Genomic DNA, 21827 nt, shown 5'->3' with positions numbered 1-21827 from the left:
GGTGTATTTAACAGGGTGTGAGAATTTCAATTTCCGCTCAGTAACCAGTGATAGAGAAACAACAGGCGCTCGTGTGTGAAAAATACGGACGCGCACTGCCGCATTCTCCAATAGACTTTGATCTGAAAGAAGCCCCGCCCCCTTTCTCCTCCACCCAGCCTTGCTGCAGCTCACAAGAGGTTAACAGCGTGCTGGTCTGCGGTTTGAGCTCAGTCTCTACCCGGCTTACTCCCTCACCAGCCTATCTCTCTGTCTGCAGGTCGAGTAATAAATAGATCTTGGTTTGCGCTTGCTGTTTCCGTTCACTGTCCCCTTACCCCCTCCTCCCCCCCTTCTCCTCCACGAGTCTCCCCAGCAAGCAAGAAGAGACGCTGTCTGTAGTTTCCAGGGCCGAGTTTAGCAAAGCACTGCCATCACTTATTTCAGTAACCCTTTCCATTCAGTGTCTCTAATTGCTGTGTGTTTGCATGGCCGTTGCTTAGCAAATACACATGCACTTCCACTTCATTACAATGTAATTATGCATAGTTGCAATGTACTGAATGTGGACATCTTTTTGCATGATATATGGTATACACAATGGTATCAGAAAAGGGTTAAGGTTACAGTGTGACTCTGCATAATAACATTATGTAGAGTTACACTGTTACACTGCAATGATGCATAGGCACACATGTACTTGCTAAGTAACTGCTATGCAACCACACAGTCGTCAGAGACTCTTAATGGAAAGGGTTGCCTCTGCTTCACCATTCAATAAAGCATGCAATCATTTGCTAATGTAGTTTTTGTCTTACTGCGCGGCCCCACAGCAGTGTGTTTGAGACGCTGCAGTCTGTTGAGTGCCGGGTGAGGTAAGAAGACATTTAGTTTCGCTTTTCCAAACTAGCAGAGCGTTTTGCAGACACCTCTCGCCTGAAAGCAGACCTCCTTACCAGCGCTTCCCCTTCAAGAGTTCTCTTCCGTTAGTCCGACCAGTTAATGCGTCTGTCAACCCACAGATAAAACCAGCAGTGACTCATCGTGTAGGTGGGGGTGGGGGGTGTCACTGAGCACTTTTGCAGATATGGGCATGTTGTGTTTGTAGGATTGTCTCAAGTCAAATTCTTGGCGATGCAAAGCTGCTTAGGACCCCGTTGTAGGTTAGAGAGTGAAAATGCAATTTCCTTTTATTTCGCATTTTGTAAACTGTTAAAGTATTGAGATAAAATGATAAGCTTAAATAATGTTTCGGATTTTTATTTTTTTTTTAATCTTGTTCCAGTGCCAGATTGCATTACTTGATTGGGTTTTGCAGTTTAGCAGCAAGAAAAACACACACACGCACCACGGACACAGGCACGCACGCAGCTTAGCAGCAAAAACCACACAGGTACGCACGCATACACACGCAGACATACACGCACGCACACACACACAGGCACGTACGCACGCACATGCACGCACAGTTTAGCAGCAAAAAACACACAGTCACGCACGCACGCACGCATACACACGCTCACATACACATGCACACACAGGCACGCACACACACGTTTGCATTCCTGTATTTGTGGGGACTTCTCATTGACTCTCACTATATTTTATTTACTATTTCTAACTCCAGTCAGGCAAAACTCCACACGGGGTGAAAGTCGACAACAAACTAAATATTTGGGCACTTTTTAAAAAAAAGGCATATTTAGTTCTTAAAAAAAGGTGTTTTACAAAGTGGGGACGTCAAACTTTGTCCGCACATTGATGATAATACCTGCCCCCCTTCCCACCCCTCAAACACTGAGACACACACATATATTTAGTAGTGTGAACATTTATTCGAAGACCTCCAGGTTTGTCTTTGATGTCCTTTATATACCCTACCTGCATGAAAACACCTCAGGGGGTGAGAATTTCAATCTCCGCTCAGTAATCAGGGATATAGAAACAACAGGCGCTCCTGTGTGTGAAAATGTGAGACCGCTTTGTGCTTTAATCAGGCGTTTAAACAACTTCTAAAAAGTCTCCTGCGTTTGACCGCGTGTGGCTCCGTGTTCCTTTTCTCGTTTGAAATGAACTGGGCGTCTGTCCTATTAAAGTCACCTGCAGACCTACACGCCAGTGGATCTTAACAGGTGTTTCAGAAAAGGCACCAGGAATCTAAAATAAATAAACCACGAGCGATTATAATGCCTAAAGCGGAGGGACCACAAGCTTTAGGCTTGGTTTTGAGGAGACTGGGTTTCAGGACACTGCACGGCACACCAGGCAGGGAGACTCGGGGGTTTGATACAGCAGCGTTGCCTCAAACGAGGTCTGAATCAGAGTTAATGGCATCTCTGCGTCCCACAAAAGCGTTTTGCCCTGCCTTCGAGGAAGAACCCATACATATTACTGAAATGGAAACTGCCTTTTCTGAGTATTTGGAGTTCAAACGCTGTGTGCCTTTCAGTATCACCTTCAATAAAAAAACACACAACGTGCTGCGCGCTTCTTGGAGAAATATTGAGAAACACTTTCCATTGCGCGTCTCTAATGGCTGTGTGTTTGCGTAGCAGTTACTGAACACATGCATGTGTGCTCACAGATCATCGAAATGCTATTATGCAGTTACAGTGTGCTTCATGTGGAACTTGTTTTGCACAATAAATGTAAGTTCACAATGGTATGAGAAAATGATTAGGGTTATGCAAAATTATTTCCACATTAGGTATAGCTCTGTATAACAGCACTGTGTGAGCGCGCGTGTATTTACTAAGATTCTCCCTGGCCAGCATGACTAGGTGACCCTGGGCAGCCCCTTCCATCCCCTCACCCCTCTCTGCGTGAAGAAGAAGGGTCTGTTTCTCTCTGTCTCCTCAGTTTATCTCATCTTAATGCTACACTGATGTATCTCTGCAAAAGGCACGGTGTTGGGTATTCTAAAAAACAAGCTGCATCCTGTTTTAGCCCTTCTCAGCAGATGTAGAAATACTGGTTTTGATATTTCCGTTTTAGAAGCTGCGGCCCACTCAAAACTGACCTTTTTTATATTGTAACAATGGTAGCTTTTAAAACATGTTCAAGTTATTGAAAGAACTAGTTAAAGAAACACGCCTTCATATTATTATTATTATTATTTGTTTATTTAGCAGAATCCAATGTAACTTACAGAGACTAGGGCGTGTGAACTATGCATCAGCTGCAGAGTCACTTACAACTACGAGTCAGTAGCTGAGGTGGGATTTGAACCGGGAACCTCCTGCTTACAAGCCCGTTTCTTTAACCACTGGACCACACAGCCTCCTATATTCATAAACATATTCTTATGCAATAACATATACAATATATAAATAATATACAGCAGTCTGCACATGTATTAGAACGCCCTGTTGCTTCTGTAGTTGTGATTGACTGTGCGTGTGAAATGAAAACACTGAAACTGAAATTCTTGGGAAATTGTCAAAATAGGCAAATTAGGGATAGACTAATTAAATGTTTGCCATAGTGCACAAATGCAATTAATTTAAAATAGGAAGAGAAAACGTCTATCCACATAGGCACAGGCGGTCAAACGCAGGAGGATTTTTAGAAGTTGATTAAGACCCCTGATTAAAGCACAAAGGGGTCAAGCATTCTTTTTTCACTGATTACGGAGCAGATAGTGAAATTCTCACACCCTGAGGTGTTTTCATGCAGGCGGGTATATACAGGATTTCAATGAGGTGTTCTAATAGATACATTTACATACTACTGTACTTAAATATTTATATACATACATATACACACAAAACAGCCGTCAGCCATTCAGACCATGAGCAATAGAAGGTACAGTTCTGTTCAGATAAAGTCTTGCAAACACAGACCCTTGACCACAAATACACACATCCCCTCTCCTACCCCCCCCCCAGACCGCCAAAGGAAATGTAACACGACATGGCGTTTTATTCTCATGAAATACAAAATAAGAGTTGATTTTAAGAAGAAATGGGAAGTTCGTTTTTGAAGCGCTGGAAATGACTCAGCTGCTGCGCGCAGAATGAGGATCGGTTAAAGTTGAATATTCAAAAATAGAATTCTGAAAAAGGGAAGCTGAAATTAAAAAAAAAAAGTTAAAGGAAGGTCGCTCTGTCTCAGAAGCCTTCACCCGTCGTTTTTATCCACCCTGAATTATAAAATGTCTGCACATCGCAGATTGCTTCATTTCAGTTACGAGCTGACAGTTTTCATTGTGCTGCTGGGTGAGTATTGATATGATTACTTTCTTGTATTAGCGCATGCTAAAATTATTACCATGAATTTAGTTTAGCAAAAAACATATGGTGACGCTTTCCAATAAGTGTCTGTAATGACTGTGTGTTTGCATAACAGTTGCTTATTAAATACACGCGTGTTTACACATCATTACAATGTTATTATGCAGTTACAATATGCTTCATGTAGAAATCGTTTTGCACCTTATATGTAAGTACACAACTGTATCAGAAAAGAGACTGTATCATGAAAAATGTACACATGAAGTAACTTTGCATAATAACATTGTAATAATGTGTGAGCACACATGTATTTACTCAGTAATTACTATGTAAATACACAGTAATTAGAGACTCTCAATTTAAAGTGTTACCAGCTATATTTGTTACAGTATCACTGTAACTGATACAAACTAGGCTTTTAATCTCACAATGTAAGTCATTCATATTTTCATGATACTCAATGATAATTATATTTTTTGTACATTGTAATTTTTGTCACTTGTGTAAATCTATCATCCAAACAAGTAAGGAGATTTATTTTATACTGGAAAAAAAACGAACGGGTCACAGAACACGGCGTTCTCACTCCCAAATTTAGTAACAATTTTCATTCCGTCTCTCTCTTGTGATTTCCTGATTTCTAGGAATGAAATATTCACATTAGTCTTGGTGTTGATACAGTAGGATGTGCTCAATGTCATTTATTTTTATTAAAATACTTATATAGTCTCACAGATGTTGTACGTATGGACAGTACTCTTATAAACAGAACTATGCAGTGTGGAGTAGTGGTGAGGGCTCTGGGCTCTGGACTCTTGACCGGAGGGTCTTAGGTTCAATCCCAGGTGGGGGGACACTGCTGCTGTACTCTTGAACAAGGTACTTTACCTAGATTGCTCCAGTAAAAACCCAACTGTATAAATGGGGAATTGTATGTAGAAATAATGTGATATCTTGTAACAATTGTAAGTCACCCTGGAACCTTCATTTAAATGTGCTTTATTTTGCTCTTATCTGCCCCCTATTTTACTGCATTTAATCCTGTACTTCAGAATACTGTAATCTGCCAAGTGTTTAACCTGTAGTATTTTGTATTTAATCATATCCTGATGTAACTATCACTATTATCTGCTGTATTATTGAATTGTGGTTTGTCACACTTGAACAAAAGTTATTGTATTTCTTGCTCTTATTGTATGACTTGTATTGTAACACTTGAATGTATTTGCTTGCGATTGTAAGTCGCCCTGGATAAGGGTGTCTGCTAAGAAATACAATAATAATAATAATAATAATAATAATAATAATAATAATAATAATAATAATAATAATAATAACTTGAAGAAACAATTGAAATACTTCTATAGTCTCACAAATGCTGTCACCTTGTACAGTACTCGTGTAAGCAGAAATAAGTGGCGGTTTCATGACTGGCTCCCAATATGTACATGTTGAAATGTATTTACTGGTGAGATTCAACGGTTTGAGAATCTTACACCCCTGTTTAATGGTATTGTTGTTGCAGGTTTGCTGGTGGCCAGTTTATCTGCTGATCCAGTCGTGAATGGGATTGTTGGAGAGTCTGTTGTCTTGCCCGCTGGTTTGTCCCCACAGGATAACCCAAGTGAAGTGGGATGGAAATGGGGTGAAAAAACCATTGCTTTGAGTGATGAGAATGTATCAATTGAGCAGTTTAGAGACAGGCTGCATCTGAACAGAAGAGACTGGTCTTTAACAATCAATCCGCTCAGAGCTGAAGACAGTGGAGAATATAATCGTGTTGCCACAGCAGCTTCTGGAGATCAGCTCCCTACACACACGGTTACTCTTCGTGTTTATGGTATGGATTTATCTTTATATTTATCATTATATTATTCTTTATAATCACGTAACGAACAGCGATGCCAGTTAACTACCTTGTATGTTAACATGTAATGGCTTTGTTGTAATAGACAATGGGAAAGCTGAATGTGTTCGTGGTTTCTTTACACTCGTGGCAGAAGATACTTTCCAGACAGCTGCCAGGTCATTTTCGTACGCAGCAGCACGCATCCATTAAACTCCAAGTAATTTGACTTCAGCATCAGATTCAGCTATAATTAGTATGAGGTATATATAGATTGATAAAAGTAAAGCCAGGTAATGTAATGGTTTTGCACGTTTAACTTACAGAGACGAGGGAACGAAGTTCAAACCGGGGGTGCTGAAAATAAAAGTTTTGTTCACAAAAAAACAAAACAAAAAAATCATTATCTCGTGATTACGAGATAATTTATCCCAGGATCTCGAGGAAACAGAAGTCATTACTTCCGTTTTCCTGAGATCATTTACCGACAGTCCAGGTCGAGATCACGAGATTTATCAGGGTCTTCACGTCAAAGTGTAATTTGCACTGTTTTCCAGAAAATGAAATGAAACAGCTACGTTTAAAGGGGGTCTTCTTTGGTTTTGCATTGGTTTACTTAGAAAAGATCAAGTCGGAGGTGACGAGGAACCCATCGAATGAAACCTGCCGTGCGACGCTGCTCTGCACCACGAACCAAAGAGAAAACGTCACCTACCGCTGGAAGAGAGGGGACCAGGATTTACCTGAGCATGCCGGGACTCTGGAGGTGTCCCTGAGCCCCGGAGAGATTAATGTTATCTTCACCTGCATCGCTTCTAATCCAGTCAGTGAGGCAACAGCGTCTATCCGGGAGAGCTGTGCAGGTATTTCAACAATGTTTTAGTTGTCTTGAGTCTTAAAAAAATACAGCTACAGCCAAAAATGTATATTAATCTACTGAAAAAGGAAAATTGTTGTATTTGACACTAGCCTTATGTTATTATGTCTAATACATGATTAAGGAGGCTGTGTGGTCCCGGGTTCAAATCCCACCTCAGCCACTGACTCGCTATGTGTGTGTGTGACCCTGAGCAAGTCACTTCACCTCCTTGTGCTCCGTCTTTCGGGTGAGACGTAGTTGTAAGTGACTCTGCAGCTGATGCATAGTTCACACACCCTAGCCTCTGTAAGTCGCCTTGGATAAAGGCATCTGCTAAATAAACAAATAATAATAATAATAATAATAATAATAATAATAATAATAATAATAATTAAAAAAAGAAGATATCAGCATAATTTAGATATTTTATTTAACATCGTGTAATCAAAGAAACACTACAAAAAATGATATCGCAAAAGTCTATACCGGAAGCCATAATAGTAGTACAGCAGTATTTCATGCTAGATTTGCGAAATGACACATTTCTATTTTTTCTACTGAACAGCGTCTCTCTTTCTGAACTCAGATACCGCACCCTGGTGGCTCTTTGATTGGCGGATCTACGCTGGAACAGCTGGGATATTGCTGCTGGTTCTCGTTTCTATTGTAGTGTTGTGGCAGAAAATGAAAAAGAAACACAATGAAGGCGAGTAGATCTGAGCTCATTACACTGTGCATTTACAAAGTGAAGAATATCTTTTGCTATGCCTGTAAGTGTGCAGATTTAATATTAGAACACCCCCCCATTGCCTCTGTAGTGTTGATTTGTTGTGCGGATGAAATCCAAACCACTGGAACTAAAAATCTGGTAAAATTGGCAAGATCGGCAAATTGGTGTTTGTCTAATTTTAATGGATGACTTGAATAAGCCACACGTGAAATTCATTTCAAAGAGTCAGAGAAAAGGAACACGGATCCACATGCGGTCAAACCCAGGAGACTTTTTAGAAGCTGTTTAAGACGCCTGGTTAAAGCACAGAGCAGTCTAACGTTTTCACACACAGGAGCACCTGTGTTTCTATATCGCTGATTACTGAGAGGAGATTGAAATTGTCACACCCGGAGGTGTTTTCATGCAGGCGGGTATATAAAGGATATCAATGACACGTCTGGAGGTGTTCTGATATATTTGCACAGCTAGAGTGGCCTGTTCTTAAAGATCTAACACCAGTTCTCAAAAAAGTCTGCATACGTGGCAGTGGTCAGACCCACACCACCTCTTCTTGCGGTATATAACACAGTTATATATATATATATATATATTTTATTTTGTTTATTTGTTTGTTAGCTGTGACAGAACCTCCCCAACAGCCGACTATCTATGCAGAAATTCAGAGAAAAACTACACAGAGGAATCACGTGAGTAATTGAGGTTTAATACCTAGATACACAACAGGGTCCTATATACAGTCAGCACTCACATATCCGACCCTATAAAATGTTGACTTCAGTGACGGTTAAACGCGTGTGACGCATTTCTGATTATTTCATTCTGGCCCGTTCCAACCCTTGTCTGTTTTTCAGAGAACACGAAAAATCATACAATATCAAACATACATGTCTGAAAAGACTGTTTTAAAATTTAGATGTACTGGATTAGATTTGTTGGTAAAATACTATATTTTCAACAAAGTATTTTAATTCAGAACGGTATGATAATGAAAATATCACTTGCCAAAAGAGACGACACGTGGATTGTAATACAGCACAGACTTTTAAATCCGGTACATAATGTAGCAGTATGTAAAATTCCCCATTAACGACCCAACAGCAAAATGAAATCAAAATGTTACCCATGCACAGAACTGTGTACAACGTAATGCAATTTATTATTATTTATTTCTGAGCAGACGCCCTCATCCAGGGCGACTTACAATTGTTACAAGAGATCACATTATTTTTACATACAATTCCCCATTTATACAGTTGGGTTTTTACTGGAGCAATCTAGATAAAGTACCTTGCTCAAGGGTACAGCAGCAGTGTCCCCCACCTGGGATTGAACCCACGACCCTCCGTCAAGAGTCCAGAGCCCTAACCGCTACTCCACACTGCTGCCCGTATTTACCAAAAGATTTAAAAAAAACCAACAACACAGTTTCTAGAATTAAAACCGTATCCAAAGTCGTCATTCAAAATTGCAGAATACAGTGCTCGATAAGGCCCTGATGTTACAGTTCACTTGAAAATGAAAATGCACAAAAAAACTGTAAAATGATTACCTGTTGGGTGACCATAGCTTGTCTGTTTTGGCTGAATTTTCGTGACGTGAAATTGGATGGAAGCGCTGTGTAACTGCACAATATTATCTATCTATCTATCTATCTATATATATATATATGTAATCATAATACAAGGACGGTAAAACACGACTGACGACTGAGTGTTGTATATCCGAGTGCTGCCTGTATTAACTTTTTAATGTTATTTTTATTTTTGAAAAATGTCAATAACTAACACTTAATCTACATTAATTGATCTTAATTAGTATTAATCTACAGACACTAGCCACATGTTATTATGTATATTGAATGATGAGATATTTATTCTTTGTTCTTTATTTTTTTTAAACTTACAGCTTTGGCCAATCGTTTTGCTTCACCTAGAATTCTAGGATTGAGACAAAATTAAAATAATCAACATGAACATAATTTAGATCTTTTAACATTGTGTAATCAAAGAAACTACAACATTAAAGGGCAACAGTGGGAGAAGCGCATAATGGCAGTGTGGAGTAGTGGTCAGGGCTCTGGACTCTTGACCGGAGGGTCGTGGGTTCAATCCCAGGTGGGGGACACTGCTTCTGTACCCTTGAGCAAGGTACTTTACCTAGATTGCTCCAGTAAAAACCCAACTGTATAAATGGGTAATTGTATGTAAAAATAATGTGATATCTTGTAACAATTGTAAGTCGCCCTGGATAAGGATGTCTGCTAAGAAATTAATAATAATTATATCGCAAAAGTTTACCGGAAGCCATAGTAGTAGTGCAGAAGTACATTTTAAAAAAAAATGTATTCTGTTAAGTTTCTGTAACAGAACATTATTCAGCAGCTTTCATTGGACTCTGTGAAGCAACATCTGATAACACTGTGTAACAATTTTTTTTTTTTTGGTTCCTGGGTAGTAAGTGTTATTTCCTAATTGCTTATGCCTCAAAAGTATAGAAAATGGCTATTATTCCCCACAAACTTTGCTTTTGTGACCAGGACCGTGATATTTTGAAATTTACCTATTTCCAATGAGAAAACAGGCGAATTTGTGTCTTTTCGTTCACATAAAGTCAGAAAAAAACAACATATGAATCCAAATTAACATGTATTTATACTAAAGTAATACAAAAATGACTACAAAAGATTTAGAAGTGAGTAGTTTTTTGAGATTTACGATTATACTGTAAATCACTTTCACGAATCAGCCCCCAAATGTAGTCTCCCATCATGTTCTAGTTATACTGTCCTTGGTAGCGGCGTTCAAAGTCCAGTATATCCTGGTGGAAGCGCTCGCCTTGCTCCTCCGAGTACGCTCCCATGTTCTCCTTGAATTTATCAAGATGAGCATCAAGGATATGGACTTTGAGGGACATCCTACAGCCCATTGTGCCGTAGTTCTTCACCAGAGTCTCAACCAGCTCCACATAGTTTTCGGCCTTGTGATTGCCCAGGAAGCCCCGAACCACTGCGACAAAGCTGTTCCAAGCCGCTTTCTCCTTACTAGTGAGCTTCTTGGGGAATTCATTGCACTTCAGGATCTTCTTTATCTGTGGTCCGACGAAGACACCGGCTTTGACCTTTGCCTCAGACAGCTTAGGGAAGAAGTCTTGAAGGTACTTGAAGGCTGCCGACTCCTTATCTAGAGCTCTGATAAATTGTTTCATAAGGCCCAATTTGATGTGCAGTGGTGGCATCAGCACCTTCCGGGGGTCCCAGCCGTACTCATCATACTTCAAGGCGTCCAGCAAGGTCTTGATGCTGTTGTAATCCTCTTTGAGGTGCACCGAGTGAGCCAGGGGAAGAGACGGGTACTTGTTACCATTATGGAGCAGCACGGCTTTGAGGCTCCTGGATGAGCTGTCAATGAAGGACAGTATAACGAGAACATGATGGGAGACTACATTTGGGGGCTGATTCGTGAAAGTGATTTACAGTATAATCGTAAATCTCAAAAAACTACTCGCTTCTAAATCTTTTGTAGTCATTTTTGTATTACTTTAGCATAAATACATGTTAATTTGGATTCATATGTTGTTTTTTTCTGACTTTATGTGAACGAAAAGACACAAATTCGCCCGTTTTCTCATTGGAAATAGGTAAATTTCAAAATATCACTGTCCTGGTCACAAAAGCAAAGTTTGTGGGGAATAATAGCCATTTTCTATACTTTTTAGGCATAAGCAATTAGGAAATAACACTTACTACCCAGGAAGAAAAATTGTGTTTCATAATTCTATAGGGAGATGCAAAACTTTTGGCCAGAGCTGTATATATTTTATGCTCCCTGGGGATGCTATGTTTTTGTTCACATACATACACAGATGCAAAACCTTTCGCGAGAGCTGCATGTAATAATACAACGAGTACCATGAACTATTTTCAAATTTAAGGTTAAAAAGTCATCAAATGCCCAGCAGAGTGACAGTCTCCCGACGACTGTTTATGCAACTGTGAATCTCAAACAGGTGAGTGATCTGATAGAGAATTTCATTAACTTCACTTTACCTTAGTTACCGCAGTTACTTAGTAAATACATGTGTGCTTACACATCATTACAATGTTATTATGCAGAGTTACAATGGAGTGAATGTGAAAATCTTTTTGCACGATATATATAAGTACACAATTTTATCAGAAAAGGACAAGGGTTATATATCTACTACTGTGACTATTTATTTAAGGTTGAATCATCTGCAAATGCCCAGCAGAGTGACGGTCTCCCGATGACTGTTTATGAGACTGTGGATCACAAACGGGTGAGTGATCTGATAGAGAATTTCATTACCTTCACTTTACCAAATGAATGATATTTTTTTTTAATTATTTTTTTTAACCTTACCTTAACGTTTTGGGCATTTTAATTATTTTGATAAATTTATAGAAACAGGCAGAGTCAACTAAACTGAAAGGTGATATCTGCTGCCCCCTTGTGGAGATACAGTTTCTTTCATGTACAGTAATCCGTCCTGACCGTCTGTCTGCCATGATCAGTCTCTTCAGCAACATTAGTTTATTATTGAACAGAGGAGATTAGTTCATAGCAGGGCTGAGGCAAGGATTTTTGCCGCTTTAGGCAAACGAAATTTTGCCGTCCTTTTTTTTGGAGCGTTGCTCCCACACATAGCTAATTTACATATTTAAATAGCAGGGTGTTACTGCAGTCTGTGGGCTAAAACAAACAAACAAAAAATCAAAGATTGTCATTGTACGATGTTGCTTCTTTTAAAAATGTGTAGTATTTACTACCCAATTTCACTTTCTGGAGTTTAAATGTTCAGTGTTAGTAGTTTAATCAGTCCAGTGTATTATTTACCTTTACGTTTTTAAATAACCATATTATTGAGTTGAGCAAAAGCACGATATTATTATTATTATTATTATTATTATTATTATTATTATTATTATTATTATTATTATTATTTTTGTTGAGAATTGCTTTCTGATTTTGTTTAAATTGGAACCTTAGTTTTGTTTTTCAGCAGCGTAACCTGTTTTTGGACTCGTTTCGGCACACTTACTGGAGTCTGGATTTTGAAAAAATTTGACATAGCATTTTGGTTAACATGGTTAACTGAATGTATTTTATTTCGTTCGTTTTTAGCAGCAGTTTTCCATTTACAGTACTTCATCTAGCAATTAGAACAGACTGCATGTTTTCCTGTTTTCATAGGTATGCATGATCTTAGAGTTATAAATAACAACTGATGCAAGATACGCAGGTCACTTCAAACACATCGTATTTTCATTGGACCTTATTTGTACAGTACTGTATTGCGTTCCTTAACTACTATAAAACTGGTATCTAACGTGTAGGTTAGTGATCATATAGTCGTGCACAGCAAATCCTCCGGTACCTGGGCACCGATGAGGCGATCTCTTTTCCTTGTTGTGTCAATAAGCCCTCCAGAAATCAAATATTTTTTTCTGTGCCTTCAAGCAGTGTTGCCAATTTAGTGAATTTCTCTCCAAGTCTAGTGACTTGAAGGGCTGACTTGGTGAGATTTGTTGTCAAAAGCAACTAGCGATTTCCAGGACAGTCATCGTAGAATTGAATAATGGTTCTCAGCCCAGCGAGTCAGTCCTGAATAACAGGATCAAGGGAAGGAGACGTTGTGGACACAGTGCTAATGTTACTTAAAGGCTAGCAAAAAAAGAAATACATTCAATACATTGACTTTCTCACTAGATCAGGATTTAAAAACAATCTGGATTACCAGGATATATTACAAAATACGGTAACACTTTCAGACAAACTAAAATCAGTTCCATTAAGTGTCCCTAATTACTATGTGCTTACATAGTAATTACTTAGTAAATATGCACGTGCTTACACATCATTACAATGTTATTACACATTTACAATGTACTTCATGTGGAAATCTTTTTGCATGATATATGTAAGTACAGAATTGTATCAGATACATAGGCATGAAATTTATTATTATTATTATTATTATTATTATTATTATTTATTTCTTAGCAGACGCCCTTATCTTTCTTTCTGTCTTTCTTTCTTTTTCATCACCCGGGATTTTTTCCCTTCTTCTTTGCAAACAACAGCGATCCTTCTTCCTCGTTTTTTTTCCCATTCAAAAGCGAACCCAGGCTGTTCCAACACTCCCTCCGGCCCCTCCTCCCTCGCTGTTACATTCACACACTGCCACCCCCTTCCCAGACTCCAACTCTCCGCTGGCGATTTCGACCCCACCTTCTATGTAAGATATTGCATGACAAAATTATTATTATTATTATTATTATTATTATTATTTATTTCTTAGCAGACGCCCTTATCTAGGGCGACTTACAATTGTTACAAGATATCACATTATTTTACATACAATTACCCATTTATACAGTTGGGTTTTTACTGGAGCAATCTTGGTAAAGTACCTTGCTCAAGGGTACAGCAGCAGCGTCCCCCACCTGGGATTGAACCCACAACCCTCCAGTCAGGAGTCCAGAGCCCTAACCACTACTCCACACTGCCGCCACATAATTGTATCAATTCCATGCCTAATGGAAAGAGTTACCCAAAATATGTATGAGTGTGTATTTACAAAATGTACAAAACATTAGTAATTCTGAATTCAATTACACAAAAAACATTCTCCGTTTCTTGTTCCCTCAGGCACCAGGAAAGTCGTGTGACACGCAATACGACATGGTGAACTTCAACCGCAATAAGGAAAACACACCTTATCAACACATACTGTAGATGGAATTCAACTGGGAACCCTCAATGGGAACGTGGAGACCTTGAAAATATCAGTGACCAAGATGAAAGTGCGACTTACTGTATCCTCAGCATTGCTTGTGAAATTTTTTATTGAAGGCACTGAAATGAATAAATGCAAGATTGTTATTACAAATATACACACATAAATCAGCCCCTAAAATCACATGTAATAATAATAATTATTAGTAGTAGTAGTATATTGCAACTCTCTTTTTTTCTGGTATTTCAAGTTGTGTTTTATCTCGATTGTATCTTGTGCAAAATGCTCCTGCCAGAGTTTAAACAACAGCAAAGAAGCATGAACACATGACCCCTGTGTTAGTACCCTTACACAGGCTGTTATTTAAGCAGTAATTTAAGGGGGGAGGGTGTATTTAGTCATCTCATCTTTTTCTTGTTTTGTATGTTCATTTGTACATGTAAAGTGCTATTAGGTGATCTATCATGAAAGGTGCTATATAAGCAATAAAGGTGGTTTGGTTGATGTGTGTGTGCGTGCATATATGTACACACCTGTCCATGCATTTCTGTGTCTATGTAGAACCCTATGTGTCTCTCCCCGTGGAGAGAGACACAGAGATAGACAGAGAGAGAGAGACAGAGAGAGGGAGGAGATGGTAGAGAGAGACAGAGAGAGAGAGAGAGGGAGGAGAGGGTAGAGAGAGACAGAGAGAGAGAGAGATACCCACAGAGAGAGAGAGATAGAGTGAGAGGGGGGAGAGGGAGAGAGAGGTAGGTTACAGTTTTATATACTTGAACGTACAAATTGAAATACACAGCAAATACAATGCAATGCTCTGTAATATGTAATGCCATATATGAATCAATGTAAATTTTTATTGATATTTGGAAACTCGTTAAAAGTTACAAAAATGTATATAAAAATAATATAACAGCTAAAAACTTCAGTTAAGCATGTTGGAAAAATGTACAATGAATGATTGTGAAAGCCACTTTTTAGATAATGGACAACAAATACTGCATAGAATTCCACTAGATCAAAGAACAGAAGAACATAAGAAAGTTTCCAAACGAGAGGAGGACATTCAGCCCATCTTGCTCGTTTGGTTGTTAGTAGCTTATTGATCCCAGAATCTCATCAAGCAGCTTCTTGAAGGATCCCAGGGTGTCAGCTTCAACAACATTACTGGGGGAGTTCTGCAGAACTTCTGCTCTGAGTGTTCCGTGGAGCATCTTATGTGTTAAGTGTCTGTATTAAAAACGGCTTATCAAAATCAAGTCAACATAATCACATCAAGCAATTTGTGGGTTAAGTAGTTTAAATATGATATATCAAGCGTTTTTTTTATTTTTTATCAGGACACATTTTCAAATCTTTAACTTATGTTTTAATGAACTCGTTTTGAAGGAGACCAAACAAACATCTGATATTTTAACAAAACTAAATCCAAACCGCTATGGTTGTATATTTCAGATCACTTTAATAGCTGTCTGTTTATATGAAAATTATGATGACGAAGCAGCTGCAGAATACGAGGAATCTGTGGAAGAGTGCAAATCCTTTATCCACAGATTTGCTTTTTTCATTCACCCCTAAGCTCTCTGGCAATTCTGCACACTTGACTTGCTTCGTATACATTTCATGATTGATAAGAATATTTATGTAGCAAATAATAAAACATGCAAGACAATGAGATTCGCAGAATTATTAATTTGACTTTTCGGATAAAAGCGTTTTTTTAAATTTTTATTTTTATTTTATATATATATTGTTATACAAGATTTATTTTGAGAATCAAGATTTAGCTGTTCGCAAATAATATAAAAAAATGAATCCCTAACAGCAACGCAAGATTTTAATGAATCTTTCTCCTAATGGTCCATATTTGTAACACAATACCAAAGGTCTAGATTTGACTTCTTTCAATTTCTTCAGTCGCTTCAGATGAAACTTCAGATCTGTTGTTCTAATGTTCATTATTTATCAAAAAAAAAAACAGCATTGTGATTTGATCGTCCTTTTTGAAAATCAGTAGAAAATCAGCCTAGTAGATTTCTAGAAGCTCACAAAGTATATTAAAAGTCCAAAGGTGGAGGCGAAATAAAGACTTCTATTTCTGTCCACATTTGCTGAAAGAAAAAAAGGAAAATATAATTAAATATTTGTATTCGCTATTTGTAGCAATGTTTATATATATATATATATATATATATATATATATATATATATATATATATATATATATATATATATATATATATATATATATATTTGTAGCACCGTACAGACTATTCCCAAAAATGTCATTTTGTCCACTCTCAAACTGATTTTGTATAGACATGTTCTATTACCAGTTGAACAGAGGTCAGAAATGATAGTTGCACCTCCCTTAAAGCAGTTTAGCTCTGGCCAAAAGTTTTGCATAATCCTATCAAATGAACTAATTTTGCTTCTTAGAGTCCAATGAAAGCTGCTCTATATAGAATGAACTCCCTCAGCTTCATAGAGTCCAATGAAAGCTGCTGAATAATGTTCCCTTGTTAACATATTGAATTCCAACCCCTCTATATAGAATGAACTCCCTCAGCTTCATAGAGTCCAATGAAAGCTGCTGAATAATGTTCCCTTGTTAACATATTGAATTCCAACCCCTCTATATAGAATGAACTCCCTCAGCTTCATAGAGTCCAATGAAAGCTGCTGAATAATGTTCCCTTGTTAACATATTGAATTCCACCTCCTCTATATAGAATGAACTCCCTCAGCTTCATAGAGTCCAATGAAAGCTGCTGAATAATGTTCCCTTGTTAACATATTGAATTCCACCCCCTCTATATAGAATGAACTCCCTCAGCTTCATAGAGTCCAGTGAAAGCTGCTGAATAATGTTCCCTTGTTAACATATTGAATTCCACCCCCTCTATATAGAATGAACTCCCTCAGCTTCATAGAGTCCAATGAAAGCTGCTGAATAATGTTCCCTTGTTAACATATTGAATTCCGACATACGACATGCCTTTTAAACCCGGGATAATTCTGGTTGCTCTTCTTTGCATTCTTTCTAGAGCAGCAATATCCTTTTCGTAATGAGGTGACCAGTTATTAACCCCTCGGCCACATTTTGCAGGGGTTTAATAAATCTGCATGACTGTCAGCTAATTAAATAATTATTTGCTGACAGGCACGCATTCTCACGATGTAGGTATTAAAACATAAAACAATAACAAACAATGGCAGACGGTTCTTTGCTCGCATTTAAATAATAAAACTAATACAAAACATAATATGCACAGGGGCGGGGAGTACCGGTTATTCTATTCAGATTAGTTCTATTATTTTCACCGTTCTACTGTAAAATAATGCATGTAATAAAATACCTGTATTGCTACAGTGCTCTGTCACAGTAGCTGTTGATGTGGTTATGTTGTTGGAAGCCACACAGGTGAAGGACCGTGTTGTGTTGAAAGGAATATCCACCTTCAGTATGGGTCCGCTTACACTGGAGTCGTCAGCAAGATTCCAAACGTAATTAAAATGTGAGTGGTTTGGAACTAAACATTTCAAAGTGAATCGGCACTCTCCGTACTCAGCAGTCTTTTGAATTTGAACACGTTCTGTGAATATATAAAGAAACATGGGATTACTTTTTATAAGGAAAGGGCCACAACATGAATAAAGCTGATCCAAAAAAAATCTACATTTTAAGCAAATCATAAAAATCCATAAAGAATGTGTTAATTCTATAGGGTGGTCGAAAACGTTTGGCCAAAACTGTGTTTCTGTGACTTAACGGGGCAGCAGTGTGGAGTAGTGGTTAGGGCTCTGGACTCTTGATCGGAGGGTTGTGGGTTGAATCCCAGGTGGGGGACACTGCTGTTGTACCCTTGAGCAAGGTACTTTACCTAGATTGCTCCAGTAAAAACCCAACTGTATAAATGGGTAATTGTATGTAAAAATAATGTGATATCTGTATAATGTGAAATAATGTATAATGTGATATCTTGTAACAATTGTAAGTCGCCCTGGATAAGGGCGTCTGCTAAGAAATAAATAATAATAATAATAATAATAATAATTAACTAACATGAATCAACATATATTGTAAAATATGTCCAAATGTATTTTGAAATATACTATGGAACATAGTACAATATAATACCAAAAATTGATCAAATGTATTGTAAAGTGTATTTTTATATGGCATTATGTATTGGAAAATATTTTCAAACAAATACAAACTTTTTTTTTCTTTTTCAATATATTTTTTGTGACTGTTTTTGAATATTGCAATATATATTTCACAGTATACCCACATTTATTTTTGAAACATATGAAAAATTAATATGATAAACCACATCTCTCTGAAATAACCACTTACCAATAATTTGTAGATTCACTACCTCATTGCATTGTTTTGTGCTGTTGATTATATTCACTTTGTAGCTCATGCTATCTGTCAGCTGCAGGTTTTTTATCTTAAGTGATCCCTTGCTGGCGTCCAGAACAAGCCTGTCTTTGAAGTCTCTCCTCATATCTACTTTAGTTGATCCAGATATTAATGTAGCAATGTAGGTAACATTGTTGAAGATGGACCAAGTGATTCTTTTTGGTACCTCATCAATCACACAAGGAGGTAAGATGACTGTACCGTCCAAAATACCGGCAATTTGTATGTCGGCCTGACAGGGAAGACCTAGATGAACAAACAAATAAGTAAATAAATAAAATCAGACATGGATTCTCTTTCTGTAACTCTAACCCTCCTAACTAACCATTTTCTGATACAATTCTGTACTTACATATATCGTGCATGAAGCACATTGTAACTCTGTGTAATAACATTGTAATAATGCGCAAGCACGCGTGTATTTACTAAGTAACTACTGTGCAAACACACAGTCATCAGAGACACTTAAGGTACAGTGTTACCAATTTTTTTAAACATATTTAGCAATTTTGAAATAAGACATTACTTTACATGGTTATACATAAGGTTCCGGGTTCAAAATTACATCAGAATGTCCACTGAGGGCGTTTCTGCAAACTTCCTCTTTCTGTGGTTTTTCTAGCAGTTTCAGATACGAGAAAAAAAAAACTATGAACAGTGTAACATGTGACAGTATATCACATACTGCATTTCACAGTTTAAACTTTCTGTACTTATTCACAAGCAATTAAAAAAAAACCCCAGCAGTACACAACAGGTTTCCTGTATTGAACTACTCCGCCATTTTAGTACCTCATACTGGGTTGACTATGAGTCGCAGAAACAACGCTTTCTTCCTCAGATCGTTTGCGTTACAGACAGTTGTTCCTAACACAGCAAAAGCTGACCCGCTTTCAAGGAGCGAAATGCTAAGTTCAAGGTTCAAATCATCATCTTAACTGTATTAAACCCGGACGACGATATCACTTCTCACTACCTCTTCACATAGCAATGGTGAAGTCAGTTATTTCCTGCTATCTTCTCATAGCCTCCATTTTATATGAAGGTCCCTCAATTCCTGTTTGATATAAATCATCATTTGGAAGATACGAAACTCAGGAAAGACTTACCAGAAATGGCAAGGATCACCAGTACCGTCCAGCAAGAAATGAACTGAGGCATTTTGAGAATTAAATCCAACTTTAAAATGACTTATCAGCAGAGACGGGCAGAGACGAGACTTGCAGAGTCATCGGCACAAGCTGAATGCGCATTGTGGTTGCGCACCACAGCTTCCCTTTCTGTGTAGCAGTCTTAACATAGCCTCCTCAGACCCGAGGCAGGGCCCCTGATATTTTTTCTTCAATAAAGCCTCAGGCGAGTTGAAAGGTGTGTTGCTACATTTCTACATTCACTTTTTTTGAGGGGGCAAGAGATCCCTTTAAATCAGAGGTAGGCAACCTTGGGTCTTCCAATCCATTCCACTGTAGGACTTTGTTCCAACTAGACCCTTCATTATTGTATTCACCCTATAGGAGGCCAATTAAATAATGAAGGGTCTGGTTGGACTGAAATGGATTGCACGTGCATGGCCTATTAAAAATTCATCAATTAAATGAGACGATCACTAATTACAAATCAAAGCTACAGAAGCAATGGGGTGTTCTAATAGATTTGCACACTGCTGTGTAACAGCGGATTACATAAGAACATAAGAACATAAGAAAGTTTACAAACGAGAGGAGGCCATTCAGCCCATCTTGCTCGTTTGGTTGTTAGTTGCTTATTGATCCCAGAATCTCATCAAGCAGCTTCTTGAAGGATCCCAGGGTGTCAGCTTCAACAACATTACTGGGGAGTTGTTTCCAGACCATCACAATTCTCTGTGTAAAAAAGTGCCTCCTATTTTCTGTTCTGAATGCCCCTTTATCTAATCTCCATTTGTTACCCCTGGTCCTTGTTTCTTTTTTCAGGTTGAAAAAGTCCCCTGGTTCACATTGTCAATACCTTTTAGGATTTTGAATGCTTGAATCAGATCACTTCTTTGTTCAAGAATGAATAGATTCAATTCTTTTAGCCTGTCTGCATACGACATGCCTTTTATTATTATTATTATTATTATTATTATTATTATTATTATTATTATTATTATTTATTTCTTAGCAGACGCCCTTATCCAGGGCGACTTACAATTGTTACAAGATATCACGTTATACATTATTTCACATTATACAGATATCACATTATTTTACATACAATTACCCATTTATACAGTTGGGTTTTTACTGGAGCAATCTAGGTAAAGTACCTTGCTCAAGGGTACAACAGCAGTGTCCCTCACTGGGGATTGAACCCACAACCCTCCGGTCAAGAGTCCAGAGCCCTAACCACTACTCCACACTGCTGCCCAGGATAGGATACCCGGGATAATTCTGGTTGCTCTTCTTTGCACTCTTAAGAGCAACCAGAATTATTCCACTTAATGTTAGAACAAAGGGTTTCAATTTTAGTGAACAGTGACAATTATGAAACATCAGAAGCAGAATGGGTCTGTATAGTTAGGAGTGAGAATAATGTGGGAGTCAAAAGGTCATTATTTTAACAAACAAAATGAATAAAATAAATACAGTGAAGTGTCTCTTAATTACTGTGTTTTTTGGAAGTGTAGGAAACGCTGATTCGTTTTCAGAGAGCTTCAGGATGATCCTCAGTTCAGTTACGGACCTACGGTAATACAAAACAAGCAAAGAACTTTAAAAACAAAGACAGGTAACACTTTCCATTAAGAGTCTCTTATTACTGTGTATTTACATAGTAGTTACTTAGTAAATACATGTGTGCTTACACATCATTACAATGTGGTTATGCAGAGTTACAATGGACTGAATGTGGACATCTTTTTGAATGATATATGTAAGTACACAGTTGTGTCAGAAAAGGGTTAGAGTTAGGGGATAGGTTTAGGGTTAGGGTTAGAGTTAGGGGATAGGTTTAGGGTTAGGGTTAGGGTTAGG

The 21827-nt window shown here is 38.0% G+C and overlaps 2 protein-coding genes across 8 annotated transcripts in view; one reads left to right on the top strand and one right to left on the bottom strand.

Annotated features, from left to right (window-relative positions):
- The window catches only part of LOC117410103 (SLAM family member 5-like), a 50674-nt gene extending 35765 nt beyond the window's left edge, over positions 1 to 14909 (top strand). For 5 of the 7 annotated variants that reach the window (XM_059021657.1, XM_059021656.1, XM_059021655.1 and 2 more), the window contains 5 exons: positions 7503 to 7622; positions 8265 to 8335; positions 11580 to 11654; positions 11871 to 11945; positions 14318 to 14909. In XM_059021657.1, the coding sequence (XP_058877640.1) occupies positions 7503 to 7622; positions 8265 to 8335; positions 11580 to 11654; positions 11871 to 11945; positions 14318 to 14404 (428 nt within the window). In that variant the 3' untranslated portion in view covers positions 14405 to 14909. Of the gene's footprint in view, positions 1 to 3889; positions 4197 to 5736; positions 6052 to 6677; positions 6921 to 7481; positions 7623 to 8264; positions 8336 to 11579; positions 11655 to 11870; positions 11946 to 14317 lie in introns of those variants that run through there. The other 2 variants (XM_034913348.2, XM_059021653.1) reach the window with 2 other exon arrangements.
- Positions 14910 to 15242: 333 nt separating this feature from the next.
- On the bottom strand, positions 15243 to 20094 carry LOC117410174 (uncharacterized). Its single transcript, XM_034913439.2, has 4 exons — positions 19944 to 20094; positions 18766 to 19080; positions 17765 to 18001; positions 15243 to 16516 (listed from the first exon to the last, which is right to left on the bottom strand). The coding sequence occupies exons 1-4, from the start codon at positions 19993 to 19995 to the stop codon at positions 16443 to 16445; spliced, it is 678 nt and encodes a 225-aa protein (XP_034769330.2). The 5' UTR covers positions 19996 to 20094; the 3' UTR covers positions 15243 to 16442.
- Between the last annotated feature and the right edge of the window lie 1733 nt (positions 20095 to 21827).

The sequence above is a fragment of the Acipenser ruthenus genome, unplaced genomic scaffold (genome assembly GCF_902713425.1).
Source record: "Acipenser ruthenus unplaced genomic scaffold, fAciRut3.2 maternal haplotype, whole genome shotgun sequence".
NCBI lineage: Eukaryota > Metazoa > Chordata > Actinopteri > Acipenseriformes > Acipenseridae > Acipenser > Acipenser ruthenus.
The sequence above is the reverse complement of the archived record's forward strand: the minus strand, read 5'-3'. Positions and strand labels throughout refer to the sequence as shown.

What these genes read in the sequence shown, in the direction of transcription:
- LOC117410174 (XM_034913439.2), bottom strand. Translation starts at nt 19,995, where the DNA reads ATGCCTCAGTTCATTTCTTGCTGGACGGTACTGGTGATCCTTGCCATT. An exon ending in GGTGATCCTTGCCATTTCTG is followed by an intron (nt 19,081 to 19,943) that starts GTAAGTCTTTCC and finishes TTGTTCATCTAG; the next exon opens with GTCTTCCCTGTCAGGCCGAC. An exon ending in AGTGAATCTACAAATTATTG is followed by an intron (nt 18,002 to 18,765) that starts GTAAGTGGTTAT and finishes ATATATTCACAG; the next exon opens with AACGTGTTCAAATTCAAAAG.